This window comes from Canis aureus, chromosome 1 (assembly GCF_053574225.1).
Source record: "Canis aureus isolate CA01 chromosome 1, VMU_Caureus_v.1.0, whole genome shotgun sequence".
Classification (NCBI taxonomy): domain Eukaryota; kingdom Metazoa; phylum Chordata; class Mammalia; order Carnivora; family Canidae; genus Canis; species Canis aureus.
The window spans coordinates 41,093,534-41,121,533 of NC_135611.1; the positions used below are offsets into that span (position 1 = coordinate 41,093,534).

At 43.6% G+C, this 28,000-nt stretch overlaps 1 protein-coding gene across 3 annotated transcripts in view; it reads right to left on the reverse strand.

The window, feature by feature from the left end:
• The window catches only part of LRP11 (LDL receptor related protein 11), a 49,605-nt gene extending 31,205 nt beyond the window's left edge, over nt 1-18,400 (reverse strand). For all 3 annotated transcript variants that reach the window (XM_077896538.1, XM_077896529.1, XM_077896548.1), the window contains exons 1-2: nt 17,755-18,400; nt 10,573-10,730 (exon numbers count right to left, since the gene is read on the reverse strand). In XM_077896538.1, the coding sequence (XP_077752664.1) occupies nt 10,573-10,730; nt 17,755-18,361 (765 nt within the window). In that variant the 5' untranslated portion in view covers nt 18,362-18,400. The remainder of the gene's footprint in view (nt 1-10,572; nt 10,731-17,754) is intronic.
• Nucleotides 18,401-28,000: the final 9,600 nt, after the last annotated feature.

Here is a 28,000-nt window from a genome sequence, read left to right on the forward strand (position 1 = left end):
AGTGGCTCAGTGGTTTAGCACCGCCTTCAGCCCAGGGTGTGATCCTAGAGACCTGGAATCGAGTCCCACATCAGGCTCCCTCCAAGGAGCCTGCTTCTCCCTCTGCCTGTGTCTCTGCCTCTCTCTCTCTGTGTGTGTGTGTGTCTCTCATGAATAAATAAACAAAAATCTAAAAAAAAAAAAAAAATAACAAACAAATCCAAGAGTAGAACGCTCAACCAACTGAGCCACCCAGGTGCCCTTCTTTTTTCTTTTCTTAAAGTAATCTCTACATCCAAGTAAGTTCGAACTTAAAACTCCAAGATCAAGAGTTGATGCTTTACCAACTGAACTGGCCAAGCACTCTCTTTTATCTTTTCTTTTCTTTTCTTTTCTCTTTTCCTTCCTTCCTTCCTCCCTCCTTTCTTTCTTTCTTTCTTTCTTTCTTTCTTTCTTTCTTTCTTTCTTTCTTCTTTCTTTCTCTTTCTTTCTTTCTTCTTTCTTCTTTCTTTCAAAAAAAGATTTCATTTATTTATTTGAGAGACAGAAAGAGAGAGAGAGAGAGAGAGCATGCGTGAGCACAGGCAGGGGGAGGGGTAGAGGGAGAAGCAGATCCCCATCCAGCAGGGGGCCTGATATAGGGCTCTATTCTGGGACCCTGGGATCATGACCTGAGCTGAAAGCAGATGCTTCACAGACTGAGCCACTCAGGCGCCCCTCTGTAGTATTTCTTAGGAAAGTAAAAATATGTTACTATACAGACCACCAGGCAAATGTCCAACTGTCCTCTGGGCAAGTCAAACCTGATTCTCATTTTAAATGGATTCTGATTTTATGGCCCTAGGTCACCATACTCAGAGAACACACCTTGAATTTGAATGCTCTCAGACATGTCCAAAATTTTTGCACTATAGAATGTGGATCTTTTCAATGTGAAATGTTCAAGTCAATATAATTTTATAAGTCCTATTTGTCAGAATATTAAGATTACAGAGACATGTACCACAGGGCCACCAACTGGAAGAAGACTTCCCTCAACCAGATTATAGTCTCTCCTTTTCTGAATTCTAGTAGCACTTTATCTACATTCTTTTATAGGCTTACCACTTTCTAGTTGGTATGATTGTTATTTAGGTGCACATCTCATCTCCCTACCAGGTGTCAAGCTACTTGAGGGCAATATATCCTACAAATTTTGCACAGTGCCTTACTTCCTTGCTCCTTGATTTAAGAGGCCCTCATAATTTTTTTTATATATACAAGTGAGTATATCTCTTCTATTTGTAGTTCAGTTAAACTATTGGTCACAAGAGACCAATACTTACATCCTAAGATGTTTAGAACTAACCGTAATAGTTACCTCTCCTGGAGTGCTCATTTCGTGCTCTGTAGTACGCTAAGCGCTCTATTTGTATTTTCCCACTTTGGCCTGTTACTGAAACTCTATTGGGTGATACTATCCTCTTTACAATTGAGGGAAGCTAAGGCTTAAAGAATGAAGTAGGGCAGCCTGGGTGGCTCAGTGGTTTGGCGCCACCTTTGGTCCAGGGCCTGATCCTGGAGACCTGGGATCGAGTCCCACGTCGGGCTCCCTGCATGGAGCCTGCTTCTCCCTCTGCCTGTCTCTCTGCCTGTCCCTCTGTGTGTCTCTCATGAATAAATAAATAAATAAAAATCTAAAACAAATAAAATAAAGGTCAAATTTATAAAAAAAAAAAAAAAAGAATGAAGTAATTTCCCCAAGTTTGCCTTGCTAGGGAATTGGCAAAACTAGGTTCAAATCCAGATCTTTTGATTCCAAATTCCACACACACAGCCATTCCAGAATCCTACCTCTCAGTCAGCAGAGTAAAACCTTCCAAGGTTCTTATTCCAAGAGCCATTTCTTAGAAAGAACCCAGACACAGTTTACATACAGACTGGCCAGCTGTAATGGTCTACAAAATGTAGATACAGTAAATCAGGTCCAAACTCCATTTGACCGGAAGCACAGATTCGCTGCTGATTTCTGTGATTCTGGAAGCCTGTTGTGCTGTCAATTTATTTATTTTTTTTTATTTTATTATTTTTTTTTAATTTTTTTATTTATTTATGATAGTCACAGAGAGAGAGAGAGAGAGAGAGGCAGAGACACAGGCAGAGGGAGAAGCAGGCTCCATGCACCGGGAGCCTGATGTGGGATTCGATCCCGGGTCTCCAGGATCGTGCCCTGGGCCAAAGGCAGGCGCCAAACCGCTGCGCCACCCAGGGATCCCCTGTCAATTTATTGTCTGAGAAGTTGTGTGTTTGTTTCTGAACAAAGAACTTTTTTTTTTTTTTTTGAAAACATTTATTTTTATTTTTATTTATTTATGATAGTCACAGAGAGAGAGAGAGAGAGGCAGAGACATAGGCAGAGGGAGAAGCAGGCTCCATGCACCGAGAGCCCGATGTGGGATTCGATCCCGGGTCTCCAGGATCGCGCCCTGGGCCAAAGGCAGGCGCTAAACCGCTGCGCCACCCAGGGATCCCAAGAACTTTTTTTTTTAAGATTTTATTTATTTATTCGTAGAGACACACGCACAGAGAGAGAGAGAGGCAGAGACACAGGCAGAGGGAGAAGCAGGCTCCATGCAGGGAGCGCGACGTGGGACTCGATTCAGGGTCTCCAGGATCACACCTTTGGCTGCAGGCGGCGCTAAACCGCTGCACCACCGGGGCTGCCCTGAAAAAGAACTTTAAAGCTTCTCCCCTTACTGGCATAGATCTTACCTAACTCAATTTACCCAGATTTATTTTTCATGAATTATGTACTTTCTTTTCCACTGGGGAGATTATTTTTCAACATTTCCTTAGAATTACTTTTCTTAAAAAAAGATTCAATTAATTAGTAAGTATTATTAGAATCCTAGTAAGTATAAGCACAGTTCTAAGCTTTGGGAGAGAAAGGGAAAAATTATCATGAAAGGAATAGAGGAAGGAGGGTTAGAGGAAGGAGAGATGGGACACAGGGCCCCTGGGGCAGTGAAACCTCTCTTCAGCTCATTCCTTTCCTCACTGAAAATATTTCTACTGAAATCTTTCATTATTGTTACAAATTCTGTTGTGATATTATTGATTTTATGTATTTCTTTGGTCTGTTATCGATGAAGATGTGTAGAAAACAGAAGACGACAGAGAGTTACTGCTTAATTTAAAGACTGTGGTAGATTCTCTGGAATCTTGTGTCTTGGTTAAATAACTGCAGACTTCCTTGAAAATTCTGCTCACTAAATTTTTATCAAGTCTTTCAATGGGTTTTTATTTTTATTTTTATTTTTAAAATTTTTTTTAAAATACCCACCCAGGGCAGCCTGGGTGGCTCAGCGGTTTAGCGCCGCCTTCGGCCCAGGGCCTGATCCTGGAGACCCAGGATCGAGTCCCGCGTCGGGCTCCCTGCATGGAGCCTGCTTCTCTCTCTGCCTGTGTCTCTGCCTCTCTCTCTCTCTGTGCCTCTCATGTATAAATTTTTTTACTTATTTATTTACAGTTTTTTAAATCCTCTCCTCGCCATGTAATGATTCGTTCCTTTTGTGAGCATTTTCAGTATCGACCTAAATTATGTCCCAGGAAATCTGATTGAGGAGGAATAAGTGATAAAATGGCTCCTATTGCAGGAGAGAATGCAATTTGAAATTCAACAGTTATTTTGTGCTCTCTTGCCCTATCAGAAAAAGGTCAATTCTTGTTTCTATTTATGTTCCCTTCCCAGAAACCTCTTCTCTAATGCTGAATTATAAAATACTATTTTTTAAGAAGATTTATTTGTTTGAGAGAGAGAGAAGGAGAGAGCCAGGGGAGGGGCAGAGGGAGAGAGAGAATCTCTGGCAGGCTCCCAGCTGAGTGTGGAGCCTGATATGGGGATCAATCTCACGACCCTGAGATCATGACGGAAGCTGAGATCAAGAGTCAGAGACTTAACTGAGTAAGCTACCCAGGTGCTCCTATAAAATACCATTTTTATTTTTTGGTGAGGTTGTTTAAAAGGAGACTAACAGGGAAACCCCAGAGACCATCCAGTAAAACTTAGGTTTTATCAAGAAGCACCCATGTTCTGATTTGCTCCATGTTTTCTCAGTGGTCCTGGGGGTAATTTGGAATACCACCCCTTCTCACTTCCAGCAGACCCCAATTTAGATGATAATATATCTATTTTAAAAACTAATTATGTACAGCAGGCAAGCCAGTGTGAAATTGGTTTTAATTTCATAATGAAATTACTGGTGTAAACAATATCTATTCCTTTTTTATTTTTTTAAAAAAGATTTTATTTATTTATTCATGAGAGACACAGCGAGAGAGAGGCAGAGACATAGGCAGAGGAAGAAGCAGGCTCCCTACAGGGAGCCTGATGCGGGACTCCATCCTAGGACTGCAGGATCACGACCTGAGTGGAAGGCAGACATTCAACCACTGAGCCACCCAGGTGCCCCTATTCCTTTTTTAAAAAAGATCTTATTTATATATTTGAGAGAGAAAGAGCATGAGCCAGGGAAAGGGGCAGAGTGAGAGGGAGGCTCCCCACTGAGCAGGGAGCCTGATGCAGGGCTCCATCCCAGAACCCTGAGATAGATCATGACCTGACCCAAAGGCAGACACTTAACTGACTGAACCACCCAAGTGCCCCAACAATATCCATTCTTTAGTAAACTTCCATTACATATGTTATTTTAAAATCATTTAGTTAAAAATATTTTCCACACTGGAGATGCTAGATGGCTCATTTGTTAAGCTTCCAACTCTTGGTTTCAGATCAGGTCACAATCTCAGGTGTGGGATTGAGTCCACTTTAGGCTCCATACTCAGCACTAAGTCTGTTCAAGATTCTCTCTCCCTCTCGCTCTGCCTCTCCCCCTGCTTGTGCTCAGGTGCATGCATGCATGCTCCTCTCTAAAAGAAAGAAAATCTTTAAAAATATTTTTTTCCAGGCAGCCCGGGTGGCTCAGTGGTTTGGCGCCGCCTTCAGGCCAGGGCGCGATCCTGGAGACCCAGGATCCCTGCATGAAGCCTGTTTTTCCCTCTGCCTGTGTCTCTGCTTTTCTCTCTTTCATGAGTAAATAAATAAATCTTTAAAAAAAATTTTTTTTCCACATCTGATGAATATAAGTAAATCTTTGGATTTATGGATTCCAAATCTCTTGGACAACCTTGTACTCTGTATCCTGTTCCTAAATGTCAGATTTTACATTCTGACTTCAGATTTAAATGTATTATGTTGACTAATTGTGGAACTCGATGTCATTTAATAGGCTGCCTGAAAAATGTCTTTTTGAATTTAAGAAAATGTATCTTTTTGCATTTGCATTTTGTATTATAGATTAATATTCAGTTAATGGATGTAGAACATCCTGTTCAAGGACAGAAAATATATAACTTTAAAGTCTAGTGGGTAGACTCTTGGTTCTGACCAATCATTTCTCCTATTCTTTTTTTCATAAAGGAAGAAGACAAGGCAGGAACATGACCTTTCTCATATATTTAGTTAACATGAATGATTAGTATAGTACTGAATACACACTAAGTACTAAATATACCTAGCTATCAGTTTTATCATAATGAAGTCGGTAGAAATAATTTCTCTTAAGAGTGAGGACCTAATTGGTTTTTGTCGTTTTCTGAATACCTGAATGGGTCTTTTGGATGTGAAAAGGTAGTCCTGTCTCGGTTTTAAAGGGTTTTTTTTTTTTAAAGATTTTATTTATTAATCATGAGAGACACAGAGAGAGAGACAGGCGTACAGGCAGAAGGAAAAGCAGGCTCCATGCAGGGAGCCTGATTCGGGATCATGCCCTGAGCCAAAGGCAGATGCTCAACTGCTGAACTACCCAGGCATTCCTGGTTTTAAAGTATTTCAGGACAAAGGGAGGCCTACTCTTTTATTACAGGCATGAGAAATGGAGGTAGGAGTCTGTGTAGATGGTGGAGAACAGAGGAGATGAGGCAAGGAGAGAGGAGGACTTATAAGGGGGCACTCAGGGGAAAGCCTGACCAGTGAGTGCCCCTGAGGGGTGCAGATGGTCAAGGGACATAAAAATAAATGGATCCCACATTGGGTTTTAACTTAATTGCTCTGCTATGATAGCCTATAACTGCTCTTTACCTATTCCCAACAACCTTCCAAGTAATCCTATTTTGCAGCTTGAGGGAGGACTGTATTAACATTCCAGTCAGCTGGATCCCATTCTCAGAAGGGGAAACAAAACAAAACAAAACAAAACAAAACAAAAAACTCTGACTTGAGAGTCCTAATTTTCCTCTCAGAAATTTGGGGGTGTAGGGATGCCTGGCTGGCTCAGTCAGAAGAACACCAACTCTTCTGGATCTCAGGATGGTGAGTTCGAGCCCCATGTTGAGTGTAGAGATTAATAAATAACATAAATAAACTTAAAAAAAATTTGGGGTGTAAAATCAGGCTGCCCAGGTGAAAGGGATGAGATGACCCCTGAAGGATATTAATTACTATTAAAGGACAATTCTCAAAATGTTAAAACTATGACTGTCACACAAATCTAATATGAACATGCACCAAAGATTTTATTTAACTCATTTTATAGAGAGAAAACCAATAAGGCATCCCATAGATTCAAAGGAGAATCTGAGGAGTACTTTGGGGGCTCAGTTGGTTAAGCATCGGACTCTTGATTTCAGCACATATCATGATCTCAGGGTCCTGGGATGGAGCCCTGCATTGGGCTGTGGACTCAAAGAGGAATCTGCTTGCCCCTCTCCCTTTGTTCCTCCGCCTATGCTCGCTCTCTCATAAATAAAAATAAAATCTTTAAAGAAGAACACCAACAAATGAGAATCTGAAGAACAGACAGTTATAAGTAACTATGAATACATAAATGAAGTTGCTGGAGATGCAAAGCTGAAACAAGTTTGCTGTTAGTACTATTAGGCACCAAATTGAATGTATTCATAGATTAATACTTATGCGCGTTAAAATGTCATGTTTGAAATCCACTTTTCCAAGGGGCAGAAATCAGTTGCATCTCTATATGAAAAAACATATTTGCATTTCTATGGGCAAGAATCATTTGCATCATTATCTGTTTTCTACAATCTAACCTCTACAATGCTAACCTTGAAGGACCCGCTTCACACCCCAGCATTTCATTGACAGGTACTCAGTAATCTCTTGCCACTTCAAAGTCTTTAATGATTTTTCTTAAAAGATTTTATTTATTCATAGAGACAGAGAGAGAGAGAGAGAGAGAGAGAGAGAGGCAGAGACACAGGCAGAGGGAGAAGCAGACACCATACAGAGAGCCTGACATGGGACTCAATCCAGGGTCTCCAGGATCACGCCCTGGGCTGCAGGCGGCGCTAAACCGCTGTGCCACCAGAGCTGCCCTAATGATTTTTTTTATTACAATTTTAATCCACAAGATAGGGATGTGCCTGCTTGTGAAGTTGTTCTGAAGATTACAGATAGGTCTAAACTGCCTGACACTGAGTGGGTGACTCCATCAATGACAGTTTTATGATGAAGTCATAGTAGGATGACAGTTTACTTTTGGTGGCATTCATGAATGTACATCATTATAAGGCAGTCTACAGGTTGGTAGCAAATGGCTCTCTTATTGCAGACTTTGCTATTTGGATTATGGCTGTATAACTTTAGATCTATTTGCCAGCACATAATACACTTGGCTGGGGAATTGAGCCACATTTCCGTCTTGATGCAGAGCAGTCAGCCCTAAAAGCCCATAAGAAATGCCTAATTTAAAAAAAAAAAAAAAAAAAAAGAAAGAAATGCCTAATTTTTTTACTGCTTTATAAATATCTTCAATAAATTAAATACTGAATCATCAGCATCATTTTTATTTGGCACTCATATATGTAATTCATTGCTTACAGAATAAAGCTTTTAGTAGCAAATACACAAACCTAGATGATTAATAGAGGCAGATTTATAGCTGCTTGAACAAATATGTCCCAGAAGTGCCAATTACCAGTCAGCATCCATCTCAAGGGAGCTCTCTAGTGGTATGATCAATGGCTTGTCCATATACCTTTCTTGATCAACCTTAGTTCTCAAAGATTCAATAAAGATATATTAATTTTGCAGCTGACACAATGCATCAAAGAATGATAAATATACTAGATGACACTCAAAGTTCAAAATTATTTCTGTTATAGATGAAAACCAAAAGGCTAAGATGTAAAAAGGCTAAACATAAGGTCCTGCATTCAGGTTTAATAAATCAATTACACAAACAGGTGGGGAGGCCATCAGGACAGCAGTCTGTGCAGATAAGCTGGTTTTAGGTAATCCTGCTAATGGAAAACTCAACATGAATCCCTTGTGTGAAGCAGCCACTAAAATAGTTTATGTAAATTAAGCTTCATTAATAGAAGTAAAGATAATGTCTGGATCACAGGAGGTGATAGTCTGTATCAGGAAGAACCACAGTTTACATATGGGGTTCATAAGGGTGTCAGATTTTAAGAAGGGCCTACAAGAATCTGAAAAAATCCAGAAGAGGCTAGATGGTAGATGGGACTCTCTGAAAATCAATTTACAAGGAATATCTGAAAGACTGGGAGTGCTACGTTCTGAGAAGAGTATTCCAAGTGGTTGATATTCTTTTTTCCCCCAAAAAAACTTAAGTGGCTGATACACCGAATAAAAAGGTGTTCAGTGCTTTTCCAAAGAGAAGATCTAGTAGCATCAGTGCACAGAAGTAATAGGAGGCACATCCTGTTGGCCTAATAATTAAAGCTGCTATCACAGGACATAATGTGAAGAAGTAAGCTTTCATCCCTGGAAATACCAGGCAGAGAGTGGATGACCACTGGAAGGAATGGGCTGAAAGGGGCTCCTAGATGGATGTGGGCTGGGTAAGATGCTGATCAAGGGTCCAAACAATTCTAAGACTATATAATCTTTCAGTTAATAATGGACTTAAGTCAGTCTTGAATGACTAGTTGATTATTGTTTTTGTTCCAAAAGAATGTCAGTCGGTGCTTTCCCACAGAGAAGACTGTGTGAAGACACAGGAAGTAGTTGACAGTCAACCTTGAGGACTTAGAAGAAACCAGCCCTGCTGACACTTTTATCTTGGACTTCAGCCTCCAGAACAGTGAGAACTTTCTGTTGGTTAAGCCATCCAGTCTGTGGTATTTTGTTATGGCAGCCCCAGCAGACCAATACACTTTTTCCACTTTCTCTAACTAAAGTAGCTTGGATGGCTTATCTGGGTAAGCCAGGAAATACTCCTGGCTAGGAAGGATCCTGACAGAGTTAATTAAAAAGTCACTTGCCTCACAACTCAAGATATCCTGAGTCGATCCCTCGGTTCCATTTCTCAATATTTATTTAAAGAAAACAAAACACTAAATTGAAAAGATATATGCACTCCCCATGTTCATTGCAGTGTTACTTACAATAGCCAAGATAAAGAAACAAACTAAATGTCCACTGATGGATGAATGGATAAAGAAAAATGGGGTATATATATATATATATATATATATATATATATATATATATTCAGCCATAAAAAGGAATTTTGCCATATGTGACAACATGGATGGACCTTGAGGGTATTATGCTAAGTGAAATAATTCAGAGAAAGACAAATGCCATATGATCTCACTTATATGTGGAATCTAAACAAAAAGCTTGAGTTCGTATATACAGAAAATAGATGCGTAGTTGCAAGAGGCAGGGTGTGAAGGGTGGATAGAATGGGTAAAGTGAGGTCAAAGGTACAAACTTCCAGTTATAAAATAAATGTCAAGGGATGTAATATAAAGCATGGTAGCTATAGTTAATAATACTGTATATTTGAAAGTCGCTGAAAGTCAATCTTTAAAAAAAGTTTTCAAAGGCTTCCTCAAAAAAAAAAAGTTCTCATTACAGAAAATGTATTACTGTGTTATGTAACAGATGTTAACTAGACTTATTGTGGTGATCATTTCACAATATACATAAATGTCGAGTCATTATGTTCTTCTGAAATTAATATCGTGCTCTTTAATAGCTCAATTAAAGACTCCCTGGGTGTAGGAAGCCACTGGGAGAGTGATTCATTCCCTCATCTGTAGCAGTTCCAGCCCCAACAAGCTTGATGAAAATCAGTACGGAGCACCTAAATAGAACACTTCCCCTCCCTTACTAACTCATTTACCTCAAGCAGGCCTCACTGCTAGCTGAGGTGGTTGCTTTCTGGCTCGGGAAGAATTTGTTTACTCTATTGTTATTTTCCTCTTTATATTCCTTCATATTTTTCAAGTTTTCTACCTGGACCTTGAACTAAGAAGAAATGAAAAATTTAGAAATAATCTGAGTCATGAAAACAAAGCCTGAAGCTTTTCCCTTGAAGTGTTTTGCCAAAAAAAGTAGCAAGAACAAGAGTAAGCTCAAAACAAATGACCAGAATCACTGTTTACTCAGTAGAAAAGTAAATTCATATAATAAACCACTTTTTCAACAATCAGTTTTATGCTCTCTCCATGTCATACCTTTTCTGCTAGCTGACTGATATTTTGGGAACAGGAGTAGAAAAACATTATGAGAGATCACCTCATGGAAATACTTGCAGTCATCACAATGATGTCATGAATTACCTTCATGTCCACTGATGGGTCACCCTGCAGCAGTGTCCACTCATACTGGACAATGGCGTGGTCATCTGTACTCTCACGGCCATCTAAAACCACTCCGTCTGTAGGTAGATGCAAGACCACATCCTGCCCAGCCTTGCTAAGCGGGGGCTCATCCTTTTCTGTGAAAGAAAATCAATAATTCACAAGAGAGATGACTATTTTTTTAATGATATGTTTAAAGAATCTTGTTTGCTAGAATGGATGGAGTCCAACAAACAACTACTAAGAGAATGTATAGCAACTAAAAGTTATTTTCTTATTGATTTTCATCGTATTCTCTTTACACAAAACAGCAACATTTAGGAATATGGAATTTATAATACATGTAGAAGAGGAGGTGTGGCGTATCAGCTAGTACTAATAGTTAGGATAAGGTTGTGAGTACAAGACAGAGTACTAGGCCAGCTAATCTGGAGTAGTAGCTTTATTCTCTAGAGTCAAATTTTTATTTAATTCATAAATAACTTATGTTCAAAATTCGATTAAATGAATTTATCAAAAAAGGACTTCTGAAACACATCTAAAAAAATCCACCTGATATAGATTTTTTTTATCCTCAAGTTTTTAAAATAGAAGTGATATAAAGTGTTCAATGCATAGGAAATAAATTAAATTTGGAAAGTTAAAGCAAGTTCTTGGACTCACACAAAATAAAGCTCACTTAGAAATTCTCTGGAATACAATGTTTCATCTAGAAAAATAGAAGACATTCAGTTTCTAACAACTACTTTTAAAAAAACATTTATTTATTTATTTATTCATGAGAGATGCAGGAAAAGAGGCAGAGACATAGGCAGAGGGAGAAGCAGCTCCCCACAGGGAGCCTGAGAGGGGGACTCGATCCCAGGACCCCAGGATCACACCTGGGCCCAAGGCAGACGCTCAACCACTGAGCCACCCAAGGGTCCCTCTAACAACTACTTTTTACAACAGAGCCTGGCACACTGAGTTTCTGACAATAGCAAAACAAGTATATATTTACCTTTGATCTGGAATGGTACTAAATAATTCAAGGCTAACTATGTTCACTAACTACTAATCCTCATCTGGTAGCTGCTTCAGTTCTGATTGATAGGAAAAGCAGTATACAGAAAACATTTCTAAGAAAAGAGATGTGAATATTTTATTGATTTAAGCTTATTAGTAAACTTACCCAAATGCACATATATCTTAAAGAAACTTAGTAATATTAACCAAGGAAAAAAAAATCTATAAGTTCTTGTAATATATGCTTTTTGGCATCCACTATTTCCTCCCTCTCCAGTGCCAAAGCTGTCCAAATTCTGGCCTGGACTTGTTCTTCCTTAACTTTCTCTGAATGATGCTGCTGGGGCACTCACTAAACTCTTCCTCCAGAGCCCCAGTTGCCCTAAGCAAACTTCTAAGGGCCAACCCAAATATCCCAGGGCCTGAGATTTGGGGCTAGCAGCAATCTTATTAATTTCTCCCCAGGCAACAAAGAATAGTCACTCTTGATACATTAGCTAAAATTACTTTTCTGAAATTCTAATCTGATTGGGTCATTTCCCTGCTTAAGAAAAACCCTTCAAAAAAAGAAAAAAAAAAACCCTTTGACAAGTTACCATGACATTTTAGATGTTCGGAGACCTGCTCATCCAGCCCTGTCTTCTCATCTACTGATCCTCCCAATACCCAGAAACAGAGAATTTCTGTATGGGGCTGGCAGCTCTTAGAGCTGTGGCTTTTCTGAATGAGAATGCTGTTGGTTGGGGCAGCCCAGGTGGCTCAGCGGTTTAGCACTGCCTTCAGCCCAGGGCCTGATCCTGGAGACCCAGGATCGAGTCCTATGTCAGGCTCTCTGCATGGAGCCTGCTTCTCCCTCTGCCTGTGTCTCTGCCTCTCTCTCTCTCTCTCTGTGTATCTCATGAATAAATAAAATATTTAAAAAAAAAAGAGAATGCTGTTGGTAGCCTCAAAAAGAGAGGACTTTCTAATGAGCCTGTTTACAGGGAATAAACACACTTGCTATTGCCAATGGTTACATTTGCCTATTGAGAAGATGAGTCCCACTTTTTTTTGTTGTTGTTGTTTTGTTAAAGACTATTTGAGGGGATCCCTGGGTGGCGCAGCGGTTTGGCGCCTGCCTTTGGCCCAGGGCGCGATCCTGGAGACCCGGGATCGAATCCCACATCGGGCTCCCGGTGCATGGAGCCTGCTTCTCCCTCTGCCTGTGTCTCTGCCTCTCTCTCTCTCTCTCTGTGACTATCATAAATAAAAAAAAAAAAAAAAAAAAGACTATTTGAGAGAGAGAAAGAGAGAGAGTGGGGGGAGGCTCAAAGGGAGAGGGAAAGAGAGCCTTTACCCAGACTCCGTGCTAAGGGCAGAATTGGATGAGGGGCTTGATCCCATGACCCAGAGATCCTGAGCCAAAATCAGGAGTTGCATGCCTAACCGATTGCACCACACAGGCACTTCAAGGCGAGTCCCATTTTTATAGTCATTTAAACAATGAAGACTAATAACAGATTTAAATAAGCCATAAAAGCAACTGGCCTAAGAAGAAATTTGTTCTGCCTTTTCCATCTCTGAGCAAAGCCCTAGTGTCAGGTCTTTATTCTGCTTCTTTCAGGTAAGGAGAGAGGTGACAATTTCATTACTAATAAGCCATTTTACAGAGTGTTACAGAGAACTTTCTTTTTGTTCTGGAAGTTTCATTGCTTTCCACACAATGGTTTGCCACTTTATAATTCTGGAAAGCAACTTATAACTCATGGTAATACATTATAGTTAGCAACTATTTGGATGAAAATTTATTTTAAAATACTTTTTATAAGTAAACAAAATATACCTATATGATATAAACAAAAATGAATGCTATAATATATGTTTAAGCCCTTAAAGTTGTAATCTCAAAGACTTAAGATGGAAAAAAATCAGGCAAATTCTGAAATATCCCACATATTACAAAACTAATCCTGCCACTCAGGGAAGAGGATAACAATCATTATTTTAATCATTTATTTTTCTTTAGGTACGCTTTAAGATATGATTTATGAACACAGTGAAATCCTCATATCCTCTACATTAATCATTGTTGTAATTGAAACAAGAGATATATTTTCTCCTTTTGTTCCAATCTGGGCAAATTATGCTGCATAATGTATTTTGAAATAAGTTAGAGCTTATCTACTAAGAAACACTCCTTAAAGACAGACAAGTGACAACAACAAGAGGAAAGGAGTGTGCTATCATTTAAAAATAGTTCACTTGCTGGGGCCCTTGGCTGGCTCAGTTGGTACAACATGGGACTCTTGATCAAGAGTTGTCCATTGTGAGTTCAAGCCTCATGTTGGAAGTGCGGATTACCTAAAAATAAAATCTTTAAGGGGTGCCTGGGTGGCTCAGCTGGTTGCACATCTGACTCTTGATTTTGGCTCCGGTCATGATCTCAGGGTTGTGAGACTGAGGCCAGCATGGTGGTCTACACAGAGCACGGAGGCTGCTTGAGATTCACTCTCTCCCTCTGTCCCCTTCCCCCCCAATCTCTCGCTCACTCTCAAAAAAAAAAATCTTTTAAAAAACTTGACTTGCTAATAAAGAACAAGATAAAGGTAAATTTAAATTTTCATCATAAAAATGTAATACATCAGTGTTAAATACTATGGAAACATTGATTTCTTTTGAAAACTAAACACACTTGGTCAGATCTACTGAGGGAAAATAAGACTCATACCAATTCTGATGAAGCATAACAAGTTGACATTTTATACAGATAAGAATAATATTGTTAACTAATCTGATTTATAACACACTGCTGTGAACAGAGCCTGAATGACAAGGAGGAGGTTCTGGAATCTGGATCTGTACTGTGTGGGCACAAATGATAGAGTGGTGGTTTAGAAATTAGCAGGGAGTCCTGAAGTCAGGACACAGAAGTGGGGCCAGACTAAGGAATAGGCTTAGTTACCATTTGTCAAAATTCATGCGGTTGGTTGTTTTTGTGGTTTTCTTTTTTCATTGGGTGTTCTTAATTGTAACATTTCAGTAAAGGATTATTCACAACCTCAGTCTGGTTATCATTTTTGGTGAGCTGATGATAATATGAGGTGCCATTTATTAAGTGATTTCTTTGTACTAGACACCAGGCTAAGTACTCATGAGCCATAATGTCACTCAACTTTCACAAGTCTCTGAGGTAGGTATTCCCATCTGCATCAGACTCATGAGGAAAGGAGAGTCAGAGGTTTACTTGCCTAAGACGATAAAAATGGTACATCTGTCAGTTCTGATGTCAGCCCGGATATTTCTAATTATACGTGGGGGTACCCAAAGTATATTCCAGTTACAGGAAATATAAATTTACAACCTGAGTTAACCTAACTTATTGATTTATTCTATTTATTGATATTTATTCATATACTCTAGTTTCGCCCATGTTACTACATAAACTTCACAGCTGCCATTTTAATTTTTAACCTCTATTGGACACTTACTTTACCATTTTTTTCACCATTATAAATACTGTCACAGTAAATTTTCTTGCTTCTACTTTTTCTTTAGCATGGATCACTTTCCTACAAAAATATGCCAGAAGAATGAATGAACAATTTAATGGTCTGTGCTTCTTATTTCCTGTGAGACACTTGTGAGACACAGCTCTATAACTCATGTGTGGCAAGACTTTGGGCAGGTGACTTTCTCTCACAGAACCTTCCAGTACATTGGGGATTATAACAGAACCTAGATCTTTGGTTGTTGTGAGAAGAGTGAGTTCATGAGCTTAAGGACCTCGTAATAATGCCTAGCACCAAACTCAGTGTCCGCAACAAACATGGCTGATGGGTTCTGGTATAAATTTGTGCCATTCCATTCCACCTGCCCCTTCACCATTTCTGCATCATATTTTTATTCACATCAGGTGACCCTGATAAATTCTCTGCAAAAGCTTTTCTAAACCATATTCACACTCCTTTAGCCTCCAACTCTGTATGGTCACAAGAGTTGGAAAATAAGAGGTAATTAGAGAAGGAAAAACAAGGAAGTTTCAGAGGCATAAAGAGCTTCGGATGTTATGCATTTGGGCAAGGGCAAACACAGGTCATTTGGGTAGGTAGCTTTGTCCTAGCTGCAAATGAGGGCACCTTAGGGTCTGAGCTACATCCTTTTAGTTTCTGTGTTGCTGGGGATCTGAAGTGTGAGCATGACGGTGTTTTCCAGAATGAGAACCAAGCCCTATAGACACCCATTTTCATCCCTAACATCTACATAATTGAATTGCCTAGGGAAGGGAAGAGCAAAGAAGGGAGTGGAAGAAAAGTGACTCGGGGGCACCTGAGTGGCTCAGTGGTTGAATGTCTGCCTTTGGCTCAGGTCATGATCCCAGGGTCCTGGGACAGGGTCTCACATCAGGCTCCTGGTAGGGAGCCAGCTTCTCCCTCTGCCTATATCTCTGCCTCTCTGTGTATGTCATGAATAAATAAAATCTTTAAAAAGAAAAAAATTAAAGAGACTCAGAAACTCCTACTAGTAAACCTAACTTTTCTTTTTAAATTTCCTTGATAATATTCTTTTCTTGTTTATTTTCCTTTGATTTCCCCTAGCTTATAAGAAAACTTCCTTTGGCAATGTTGGTTTCTTCCAGATGCGCTGGAAGAACAAGGGAAAAGGGTTTTGGTTCTTTGCTGCTGGGATTTTTTTGGTCCACATTTGAGCAAACAGGAAGGATATGTGTGTAATAGTCATGGGGCAGGCTCAGGGATGCTGGTGGAGGTCCAAGTGAAAGTATCTCTTGCCTTCCCTTAAGGGAGAAAACTTTGGGGTTCTTCCTAGTATCTGCCTTGGGGCTGAGCAGTCACAGGGTGACCTTTGATGTCTGCTGCCCTGACAAGGGTCCTGAGCTTTATCTCAGGTGGAAATGAGTAGGAAGATGGGCCCTTGTGGATGTGGTTTCCCAGACCCTTCTCTCTGGACCTTTGGGTCTTGGAGGCTCCAGGTTTCCAAAGTGGCTGAGGTTGCCCTCGACCCCCAATCTTACTATAACATTCTTGTTATTATAAATCAAAGAGCAACAGAATGCAATCAAACACATTCTGCCAAACACACATGGTCCCAATCAAGGTTTTATTCCCTCATGGCTTTAATCTCCAACTGCCACAATTTTCTTTTTGTGCCTCGACTGTCATTCAGAGCATCTGCAGGAAGTAAAACCATAGAATGAAAATTTTCATTATTAACTCTTTTAAAAAAGAGACATGCTGGGGTGCCTGGGTGGCTCAGTCTGTTGAGCATCTGCCTTCGGCTCTGGTCATGATTCCAGGCTCAGGTCATGATCCCAGGGTCCAGGGATGGAGCCCCACCTCAGGCTCCCTGCTCAGTGGGGAATCTGCTTCTCCCTCTCCCTCTGCATGCTGCCCCCACACCCCTCTTGTGTCCCCTCTCTCTCTCTCTGTCAAATAAACAAATAAAATCTTAAAAAAAGAAGACTTGCCTTAAGCTTTCTTATTTTCAACTAAAATGAAAACCCCCTCCTTTCCGTCTTTACAAAAGGGACCATAGTTCGTGGGAAATCAGTTGGACTCACTTCAAAATAACCGACATCAAGTTTCCCTTGGCCATTTGTGTGTGACGAAAGCCACTGCACACGCAATCAGGAGTCGTGAGAGCCAAGCTAAGCAATGAGTGTGTTGTGAGCAATCTGGCATCTAATTAGATTTTGCTCCTGCAGTTACTTGACACAAACCATGACTTAATAAAAAATCTGAGCCTAAAATAATTTTTTTTTTTTTTTGCTTCGAGCTTTTCCCCTCCTTTAAATCGAATTTCTGTAAATCCTCTCAGATCAGCCTCCCTCCCCCCCAGGCCAGAAAAATTCCAGGAGCAGGCCATGGTGCCCTCTTCTGCTCCGTCTTCTAGGGTTTCTCAGAAACCATCTACAAACAGAAACCAGAGGCAGCCTTCCGGATGCCGCGGCCTGAAATAACCTGGAAGGCGGTTATTTCCGTTCCATTTCCCACCGCGCTGCCCTGCCGGAGCAGTCCCCCGGGTGCAGCCGCCGACGGCGCCGGGGTCGGCCGCGGTCTGCCGGGGTCTGCCGGGGTCTGCCGGGGTCTGCCGGGGGCTGCCGGGGGCTGCCGGGGTCTGCCGGGGGCTGCCCCGGCCTCCTCCCGCGCGGTGCTCACTCACCCTCTGGAGGCGAGGCTCCCAGGTCTCGCGGCCCGCCCGCCGGGGCGCGGCTGAGGCTGTAGCTGCTGTAGCCGCGGTGCAGAGCGAACTTGCAGACGCTGCGGCCGCGGGCGGTGCAGTTGAAGAGGTAGCAGCCGAGCGCGGCGGCGGGGGGCGCGGGCCGCCGGGGCAGCTCCACCACCGCCACGGAGCAGCGCGGCTCGGAGCAGCAGGCCGCCAGGCACTGCCGCCAGTCCCGCACGGCCGCCGGCGCCGTCAGGAAGCTGGCGCCCGCCGCGAGCGAGTCCTTGGTGCGGATGATGGCGTCCGGCATGGCGCTGTAGCCGCCGCCGCCGCCGCCGCCGCCCGGGCCCGGGCAGCCCTCCCGAGGGCCGCCGCCCGCGCGCAGCTCCAGCTCCAGCTCCTCCTGCGGCCGCTCCTGCTGCAGCTGCCGGCGGAACTCCTCCAGCAGCTGCTCCACCCCCGAGAGCTGCGCGTGCAGCTCGGACAGCGGCGCGGAGGGCGGTGCGGCCGCGCGGCCGCTCGGCAGCCACAGGCAGAGCAGCAGCAGCCCGCGCAGCGCCCGGTGCCGCGCCGAGCCCGCGCCCTCCCGGGTGGCGAAGACCATGGCGGCCGGCGGCTGAGGCGGCGAGCCTAGGCGGGGCCGCAGAGCGCGAGGGGGGCGGGCGCCGGCCCCGGGCCCCTCCGGCGCGGCCGCGGCGGCCACTAGGCCCTGGCGCCTCACAGCGCGGCCTCCGCGGGGCCCGGCTGCACCCCCGAGGCCGCGGGCGCGCGGTCGCCGGCGGGAACCGCGGCCACGGGAGGCATAGCCGGCCCGGCCTGGCCCCGCCGCTCGCGCTTTCCGGCGGCTTCCCCGAGCGCCGGCGCCTCCCTGCGGGGATCCGGGGGCGCCCTCCGCGGCGGCGAGACGGCCTCGGCGCGGATCAGCACCCGGCGTGTGAACAGTGACCGCGGCGGGGGCGGGGCCGCGCGGAGCCCCGCCCCGTTCCGGCCCCGCCCCCCGCCGGCTCCCGCGCGGAGCCCCGCCCCCGCCCCGCCTCGGGCTCGCGTAGGCGCGCTGCGCACGCGGGCCCCTGCAGGTCCGGGCGGGGCTTGTGTCTCGGCTCCCCGGGCTTTAGTAACACGCCGGGTGCGCGCGGAGGTCAGCTCAGAGCGGAAGCTCAGACCTCCGCGGCCTAGGACGTGGTTGAACTGGGAAACCACCGGACACAGCCTTCGATCCTTCACCGCCCCTGACTGTTGTTGACATATTAGGTTCCCCAAATATACTCGGCTAGCACAAGGTGGGCAATGCTGATGAAAAATACAAAAAATCAAGTAGTCACAGTCATATGTCCACAGACATATCCGGAAATCTGGATACAGTCAATTATGCGGGCCTGATGAGTTCTCTCTTTAAGTGTGTAGAGAGCCCTCCAGCTTCCATCATGTAAGATCTAGTGAAGATGTGTTTTATTTGATTAGATTTAGCAGATAATCTTTTCCTTTATGGAGGTACGATTGACACACAGCATGTTAGCTTTAAGTGTGCACGATCATTTAACTCTGCGTATTTTGGGATGCCTGAGTGGCTCAGGGGTTGAGCATCTGCCTTTGGCTCAGGTCGTGATCCTGGGGTCCAGGAATCGAGTCCTGCATCAGGTTCCCCGCAGGGAGCCTGCTTCTGTCTCTGCCTCTCTGTGTCTTTCATGAATTAATAAATAAAAATATAAGAAAACCCCAAACCACTCGTATATTTGTTGACGGATCACCACAGAAACGGCTGTCACCACACAGTTACAAAATTGAGCAGCAGTGGGTTTTTTTTTTTTTTTAAAGATTTTACTTATTTATTTGAGAGAGAGAAAGTGAAAGAGCAGGAGCAGGAGGGGGAAAAGAGGAGAGAGAATCTCAAGCACACTCTGCAGTGAGCCCAGAGCCCAGAATGGGCGAGATCTCATGGGCCATGTCACTGGCTCCATGACCTGCAGATCATGACCTGAACAGAAACGAAGAGTGAAAAAAAAAAGAAACGAAGAGTGGCATAATAAGGTATCTGAAAATCCATGAAATGAGATCATGACCTGAACAGAAACCAAGAGTGGCATAATAAGGTTTATGAAAAACCGCACATGAGAGTTGTAACTGCCTGCCAATAGCTTCTACATCTTATTTATTTCAGAGACTCTATTGATTCATTTTTTTCTCCTGATTATAAAGCACGTTTTCTTTTTTTTTGGCATGTCCAGAAGTTTTTTCCTTGGATGCATGAACTTTGTGGGTTTGTTTTTTAAGATTTTATTTATTTATTTTCATGGGAGGTACAGAGAGAGAGGCAGAGACTAGGCAGAGGGAGAGGCAGGCTCCCTGCAGAGAGCCCCATGTGGGACTCCATCCCAGGACCCTGGGATCATGACCCGAGTGGAAGGCAGGCGCTCAACCATTGAGCCACCCAGGCATCCCTGGCTATGTGACTATTGTAATTTGCACATTGTTCAATGTCTATACTTTTTAGGTGGGAAAGAGAAAATAATTGGATAGGAAAATAGCAGTTTATGATATGTATATTTATATAAATTTTAGAGCTTATATTTAGGAACCTATTGCTTTCAGATCTAGAACAGAGAAGGAGATAGAACTAGAAGGTAAAAATATAAAAGAAGAAAAAATAGTCCAATATTTCTTGCTATTACATGAAAAGGAAAATTCATAGAGTTCCAGGGGGTGTGTATGTGTGTAACTTGAAGCTGAAATATTGGCCTCTTAGCCCTAAAGGGAGTGGCCCACTTTGGGCTGCAGGTTCTTCCACCTATGAGGTATTCACCCCACACAACTACTTAAAGATGTCCTTGACAACATAAGAATTCCTTTCACCTTAGACATCAGAGAGCTCCAGTAAGCTTATGATAAGGAGAAACTGTCACTGATGATAAAAATAGATTCTGAAGGGTAGCATTCAAATCTTCTAAATACTAGCTTGATAAAAATAATTATTAATATGAAAAACAAACATGTATGGTAATAGGAGATAGCATTAACTAACAATTGTAATTGTAATTACTTCAAAGTTTGCCAAACACTTTCAGGTACATGATTTCATATGGCCTTCATGGAGATTTTAAGCTGGACACAGAACCTTCACTCCTGCCTTTGGGACAGTGAAAGAGAAATCAGTACAGAGTGAGACCCAGTTCACATGTTCCATGGGAGAGATAATGAGGGAGAGATGGGTGGGACAGTGTTTCTCAGGAGCATTCATTTCCAATCCTGCCAGCACTGCCAAACATTTCCCCTCTATAACTTCACAACAGGCTCCTTTTAAGAAAAGGGGACATGACTTAATGTGTTTACTATTAACACTAGTTATGTCTTGCGTGTGAGATGGGAACAGTAGAGGGGAATACTCACTTCTTTTTAAAAAAAAAAATTTGTTTATTTATGATAGACATAGAGAGAGAGGCAGAGACACAGGAGGAAGGAGAAGCAGGCTCCATGCCAGGAGCCCAATGCGGGACTCAATCCGGGACCCAAGGATCACACCCTGGGCCAAAGGCAGGCGCCAAACCTCTGAGCCACCCAGGGATCCCTGGAATACTTACTTCTTTACCAGACTTCATATCAACTGAAATTTTTATAATGAGCTTGTCATAAAGCATTTTTCATTAAGAAAAATAGGCTCCTCCTGCAGCAGCCATAATAAAGGGGTTTTAGGTGAAAATTCCAGAAAGAAAAAAAGAAACAATGTGCTTTGGACATCAGGTAACAGGCAGTGCAGGACCTCGGGAGAAGGGATACTAAGGAAGTGATCCTTCTCATTGCCCTGGCTTCCTGCCTGGAGAGGGATTCCAAACTGCAGGGCTGGGAGGGGAACCCAGAGGGAGCCTGGCAGTCTCTCTGAGCAGACAAAATGGAATTGAGAATTCAACTGGGGCCAGATGGCTAAAATCCATAGAGCAGAGCACCAGAGGGGAGAGAGGTGCACAGAAAGGGCTCTGGAGGTCTGCAGAGACAACCCCATCCCCACCCCCTGCCCCGAGCCTTCACCTTAGTACTGGTCAAGTGCATGCATGTGAGAAAACTATCCAAAGCCGGAGAACGAACCACTGAACAGAAGCAGACAGAACAATTTCCCAGCTGCCCAGGTCTAGGAAGAGTTGATGCTCTGGGAAGCCTGAGTAGAGACACCTGTAATTCCATGGGAGGAAGAGATTACAAAGAAGTGCAAGGACACCTTAGCTAGCAAGTGATAGGTATGTTCATGTTTTGACTGTGGTGATAGTTTCACTGGTGCAGGCATTTGTGAAAGCTCATTAGATTGTATACTTTAAGTGGGTATAGTTTATTGTCTTCAATTACACTTTAATAAAACTGTGGGGGAAAAAAACAGGTTTCTTTGCATGGTATATTAGGAGGGAGATGGGCTGATTATGATTTGTGATAGAGGAAATAAATCATTGATCTCCTAGTTCTAGTTTTTCTCCTTTCATCTTTATCAGAAAGAAAATATCTCTGTTTTGAAAACCTAAACATCAAAACCTTATCTGTGGCTGCAGAATCTGTATATGAGGATACATATATCAGGTCTGTGGGCTGAAAAGATGGAGATGTGTTATTGCTTTATAAGATCATTAAGAGTAAAGTCCAGCAACTTGGGATTTGCTCATTATAGATCCATTTATGCAATGTTGGAAAAAGATTGTTATCCTAGTGACCACCATAAATGCTTTACAGGCATTAAGTAAGTTAAACTAGTGCACACAAAGTGCTTAGAATAGAATCTAACTCATGGTAGATGCTTGATAAATGCCAGTGATTATTATTTCCAGTTCCACTTCTCAAAAACTACAGTCCACAGAAATGAGGGAGCTTCTCCAAGATCAGAGATGTGCAACCCCTGAATCCTGAATCCCCTACAACCTGCCAGCCAGAAGGTCATTATACTATGATTCCTCCTTGTCCACACCACTTCCCAGAGTCTACTCTGCCCACATCCCTGAAGGGACAGCTCCCGCTTCCAGGTGCCCCACCCCTGTCCACTCAGGGAACCGATAGTGAGCACCCTGCCCAATCTGAGCCAGTCAGATACTCCTTCCTAGGAATATTTTGTATTTTATATTATAGAATTGAGAAACAGATGGAATCAATGAGAAAAACACAGCTGGAAAGGCAAGTGTAAGAGCTCCATGTAAGGGGACGATGGAGCAGATAAACTGCTCAGCAGAGAGACAAATGGAGCAGTCAGGAGGGGCAAGCAGAGAACAGTGGACACATAGCCCTGAGGGAGGAACAGAGTGAAGACAGGAGCTGACAACTTTAAAGCCCCAGATGGCTTTCCTGAGTTCCCCCCTTGGCCTTGTACTTGGGGTATTTGCATGGACTTATTACTTGCAGCCAAACGATCCAGGTTTGTCTGGATCAAATCTCTGCAGATTGCAAACAACAAGCCACTTCATACTGGCTTGAGGAAAAAAGGGCTGCTGTGCATAAACATGTAAGATGACTTGCAGACAGGGCCAGACGGGCAACTGGGCGGGAAGGAGGACTTGGACCCAAAGGTGGAGAGCCCTGAGCAACCAGGCAGCTGGTCTCCCAGGGGCTTCTTCTCTCTTCCAGGACCAAGTGGTCTTGGTCTCTCTGCACCCACGATTCCTGCCTCTCTCAGTATGGCATTTTCTGCCCTCCTTGTGCCAAGCCTCAGTTTACCTCCCCTCAATTCCAGCAATGCATGGAAACTGAGAGCAGCGACTGCCAGTCCCAGGAGAAAGATTCTGCTGCTGCCAGTGTGAGTCCCCAGGTGCAGTTACCAACGTGCAGAGATCATGACACACAAACATGGCCTCAGGCACTGCCTTCTCTTCCCCCACTGAGGATGGAGTGAGAGAAAGGACGTGGTAGGGAATTGGGGAAGATCCTAAAAAGTTGTCTTCTACATTGACTAAGGCAAAGCCCAGCGTTTGCTTGGATGCTTCTATTGTTTTTTATTTTAAATTTAAGAAACACTTATAAGAAGTGTTAGGATGGCCAGGAACTGTTTTGAGTTTTGCCCAAACACTGACTTTTTGACTTACAACAAGCTATGTCGCATATACGATGATTATCACCGTGTTTATTATTTTTTAAAGATTTTATTTATTCATGAGAGTCACAGAGAGAGAGAGGCAGAGACAGGCAGAGGGAGAAGCCTGATGTGGGACTCGATCCTGGGACTCCAGGATCACGCCCTGGGCCGAAGGCAGGTGCTAAACCACTAAGCCACCCAGGGATCCCTGGACTCTCCCCATGTTTATAGGGGTTGGGAATATCCTACTTCACATATCAAAGCGATTCCATCTTCGGGCAACTCTACTATATTCATTAGAATGTTTTTCCTTCTATTCAATTATAATCTATTTGTAGCTTCCAAGTATTTGTCCCAGTTCATTTTGTGGAGTCTTTCAGAGCAATCTGTACCTTCTCCTGAGTGACAGTCCTTCAAATATTTAAAAACTGGCACAATATCTCCTCTGCAACTCAGCCTGGTAAATATAGCACCAACAGCAGCACCTGTGCCAATACTTACTGGTTGTGTGGCCTTGGGACAGGCCACCTACTCTCTTTAAACCCCAATACGCTCATCTACAATACAGAAACAATTGCATTACCTTACCTCCACACTTGTGGTGAGGTGGGTAGATACTGGTTTGGTGGCCAGGAGTGTTAGGGGGAAGGAGTGTCTGGGGGTGAGGTGGGGTGTGATGTGTAAGGGACAGGGACAGTGGGTGAGAATTGCCTAGATGCCAGAGAAAACCCACCAGCAAAGCCCCTTTATTGCTCACTCCATCACCCTCCCTTTTGCACATGTTCATTTGCCTGTCAGCTCCACCATTTTCTCCCAATGACCAAGAATTCCCAGCCTGTCATTTGCAATCATCTTTTGAGACCTTTGTGATAACCGTGCCTTTAATTTTTGTATGTCATGAGTGTTCACTTGCTAGGCCTGCTGTAACAAAGTTCCACAAAAATGGTTCTGCACTCAATCCCAGTGATGGAGGAGGAAAAAGGCCCTAGCACCAATGAGCAATTTTCCAGACACTAGCTGTATATCCTACAATTTAATTCAATTCTGACACTGTCTATGTGGAGATAGTGTTAGATCCCACATGTCAAGGGTTCAGTCCTACAAGGCTCCCTGACTCACCACCCTTCAGATACCAGATGCAAGTCCAGACTGTCACCCATGCTTCTAACTGACCAATAATCCCCTCCTTGGATTTCATTAATTTGTGAGAGCAGCTCATAGAACTTAGAAAAAACACTTTTCTTAGTGCATCACCAGTTTATTGTAAGTGGATAACTTAGGAACAGCCAGAGGGAAGAGATGCACAGGGCAAAGTATGGGGAAGGGCACAGAGCTTCCATGTTCTTTTCTAGAACATCAGTCTCCCAGTAAGTTCACCGACCCAGAAGTTCTCTGTACTCCAACTTCTTGGGTTTCTATGGAGACTTCATTACATAAGTAAGATTAATTAAATCAGCGGCTCAGGAGCTCTGAATAGCTGAGTCTTGCTCTCTAGTACTGAACAGTCTTTGGACTTTAGAGGAAAAAAAAGTATTTATGCTAGACTCTGGACCAGATTATCCTGAATCTACCCCCTGCCTAGTGTCTCCTGATTTAAGACATTTCCCATCAACTCTTTTCCTCATCATTCCGTGGGCCTAATCTCCTCTTTCCTCTGTCACAACAGCAAAAGCAATGTCAAGAAATGCCAAAGGCAACAAGGTAGGGCTGTGTCATAAGCACACTAGCTCTCTTTATTCTTAGGTGCTGATTCTTCCTCTGACGGGGAGACCTATGAGACACAGTGGGGAGGCTCTCCCCAAAGGTGGAGGAAGCATGGCAGGATACATCCATATCTCTAACACAGCCTTTCCTGGGCCTGCCCTGCCTTCCATCTCCCCTGAAGTCAGTGTGGGCATCGATATTCACCAGGTGAACCCTGCCCTGTCCCTGTCCAGACCTGTAGCCCTTCAGCAGCAGACTCAGGTAGCCTAAAACAAGCTGGCAGAGTTCCAAATCCCAGGTGTCCGTGGAGGCCCAGCTTCCTTTAAATCCTCATTGTTGAGACCTAGTTTCTAAAATGGGTCATCTGCCTTCCTCCCTGCTCACTAATTCCTTTTGTGGCTGGGCACCTAGCCTAAACTCCAGCCTGCTTGGTTGAGGCAAGTAAGTCATCTTCAGGCACCTTCCATCAGGGGCTAAAGGCAGAGAACCCCGTGTCTGCAGCTCTGTGCATGGCATCCCCCACCCTATGAAGAGATCACCTGGATCCATCATGCTACTTCCCGTGCCCACATCTGCATATGTTTATTCCTTGGGCTCCTGCTGCCACCCTGCCACCCACCAGGTGGGCCCCTAAGGCAGCAGCCTGGTGTGACTTAAGCCAACACTTGCCAAGCATGTTTGGATATTCTTACTTTGTAAGTTCACATTTCACTTCAGAGTCCAGCTTTTAAAAAGAAATAAGCCTCAACCTTCTTGGGGCTTCCTGCCCTTTTTCACTGCTCTAAGATAGTGAGGCTTCATCATGGCTTAGAACTGAGCCTGCCCAGGTCAAGGTTATTTTGCGATAGGAGGCTCGTATTTTTTTTTATCAGGAGACAGTGAAGGGGCAGATGTGAAACTCAGAGGCTCTTCTCCTTGATTCTTTAAATATTTTTTTTTTCTTGAGAAAGAGAGAGAAATGAGCAAGCAGGGGAGGGGCAGGGGGGAGAGAATCTTAAGCAGGGTTCCCATGATCCTGAGATCAGGACCTGAGCCAAAATCAAGAGTTGGAAGCTCAAATGACTGAAGCACCTGACCAAAAGTCTACCAGGAAATCTGTGACTGACTCGTTCTACACACACACACACACACACACACACACACACACACACACGGAAGGCATTCAATCTCCTCCCAGGAGAATTATGTGTCTGTGCCACCCAGCTCAGTTACTTGTCTGCTCCAGAATGTCCTTCCAGTGCTCCAAGAACCCTTCTTTTTGAGACCTTCCTGAGACAGTCAGCTCTCTAACATACTCTCCCTGCTCTTTAATGATCTGGTTGGTGCTGGAATCAATGTCCAGTGGATCTTCACCAAATCAAAGATGAGAGAAATCTATCTATAAAAACAGAATCCACGATCCACTGGTGTGTCCACCTGCCTCAGGTTTACTGAGCATCTTGACTTGGAAGGTGGGAAGACCATCCCTTCAACATCTACAGCGATCACTCGACAGAATCCTTAGGGCCCAACATGTCCTATAATTTCTGTGTCCAGAACATCTATATTCTCTCTATGCACATTCCAAGCTACTGCTCTAAGTCCAGTTCTTATTGTCAGTTAGGTTTTCTGGGCCCCTGAGGTTGGACCATTTCAGTTTTTCCACAGCAGCAAAGCTGCCCATCTCCTCTCAACATCTATTCTCCTGCCCACCCCATGGTCTTCAGGGCCTGCGTCCCAGCACACCTTTTCTTGGGCCCACACTTTCTCCAGCTCAATATCAGTCAAGATCATCAGGAGTCCTTGCTCTACCACTAACACCTCCTCCACCACTGGGCACATACATCCCCTTATCACATATACTTTCTCCCCTACACTCAAGCCTGCTTGCCTGACACACATACGCTGCACCCTCTGCAAAGACACACAGGTTCCTTCCTCTAGTTGTACCTTTGCTTTTCATTGACTGCATGTGATGGTTAGTGGGCTGTTGCTGGGGCAGGGGGAGATCTTCCTTCTTTTTCTATCTTCCTTTTTTTTGAGGGGGGGGGTTTAAAAGATTTATTTATTTATTTTTAATTATTTTTCAAAATTTAAATTCAATTAAGTAACATATAGTTATTATTAGTTTCAGAGGTAGAGTTCAGTGATTCATCAGTTGCTTAACACCCAGTGATCAGTATATCAAGTGCCTTGCTTAATGTCCATCACCCAGTTACCTAATCTCTCCACTCCCCTCCCCTCCAGCAATCTTCAGTTTGTTTCCTTCTCCTTTTCTTTTTTTTTAAAGATTTTATTTATTTATTCATGAGAGACACAGAGACAGAGAGAGGCAGAGACACAGGCAGAGGGAGAAGCAGGCTCCTTGCAGGGAGCCCGATGTGAGACTTGATCCGGGGTCTCCAGGATCACGCCCTGGGCTGAAGGCGGCGCTAAACCTCTGAGCCACCCAGGCTGCCCATTCAGTTTGTTTCCTAATTAAGAAACACCATAAGTCTTATAGTTTGCCTCCCTCTCTGATTTCAT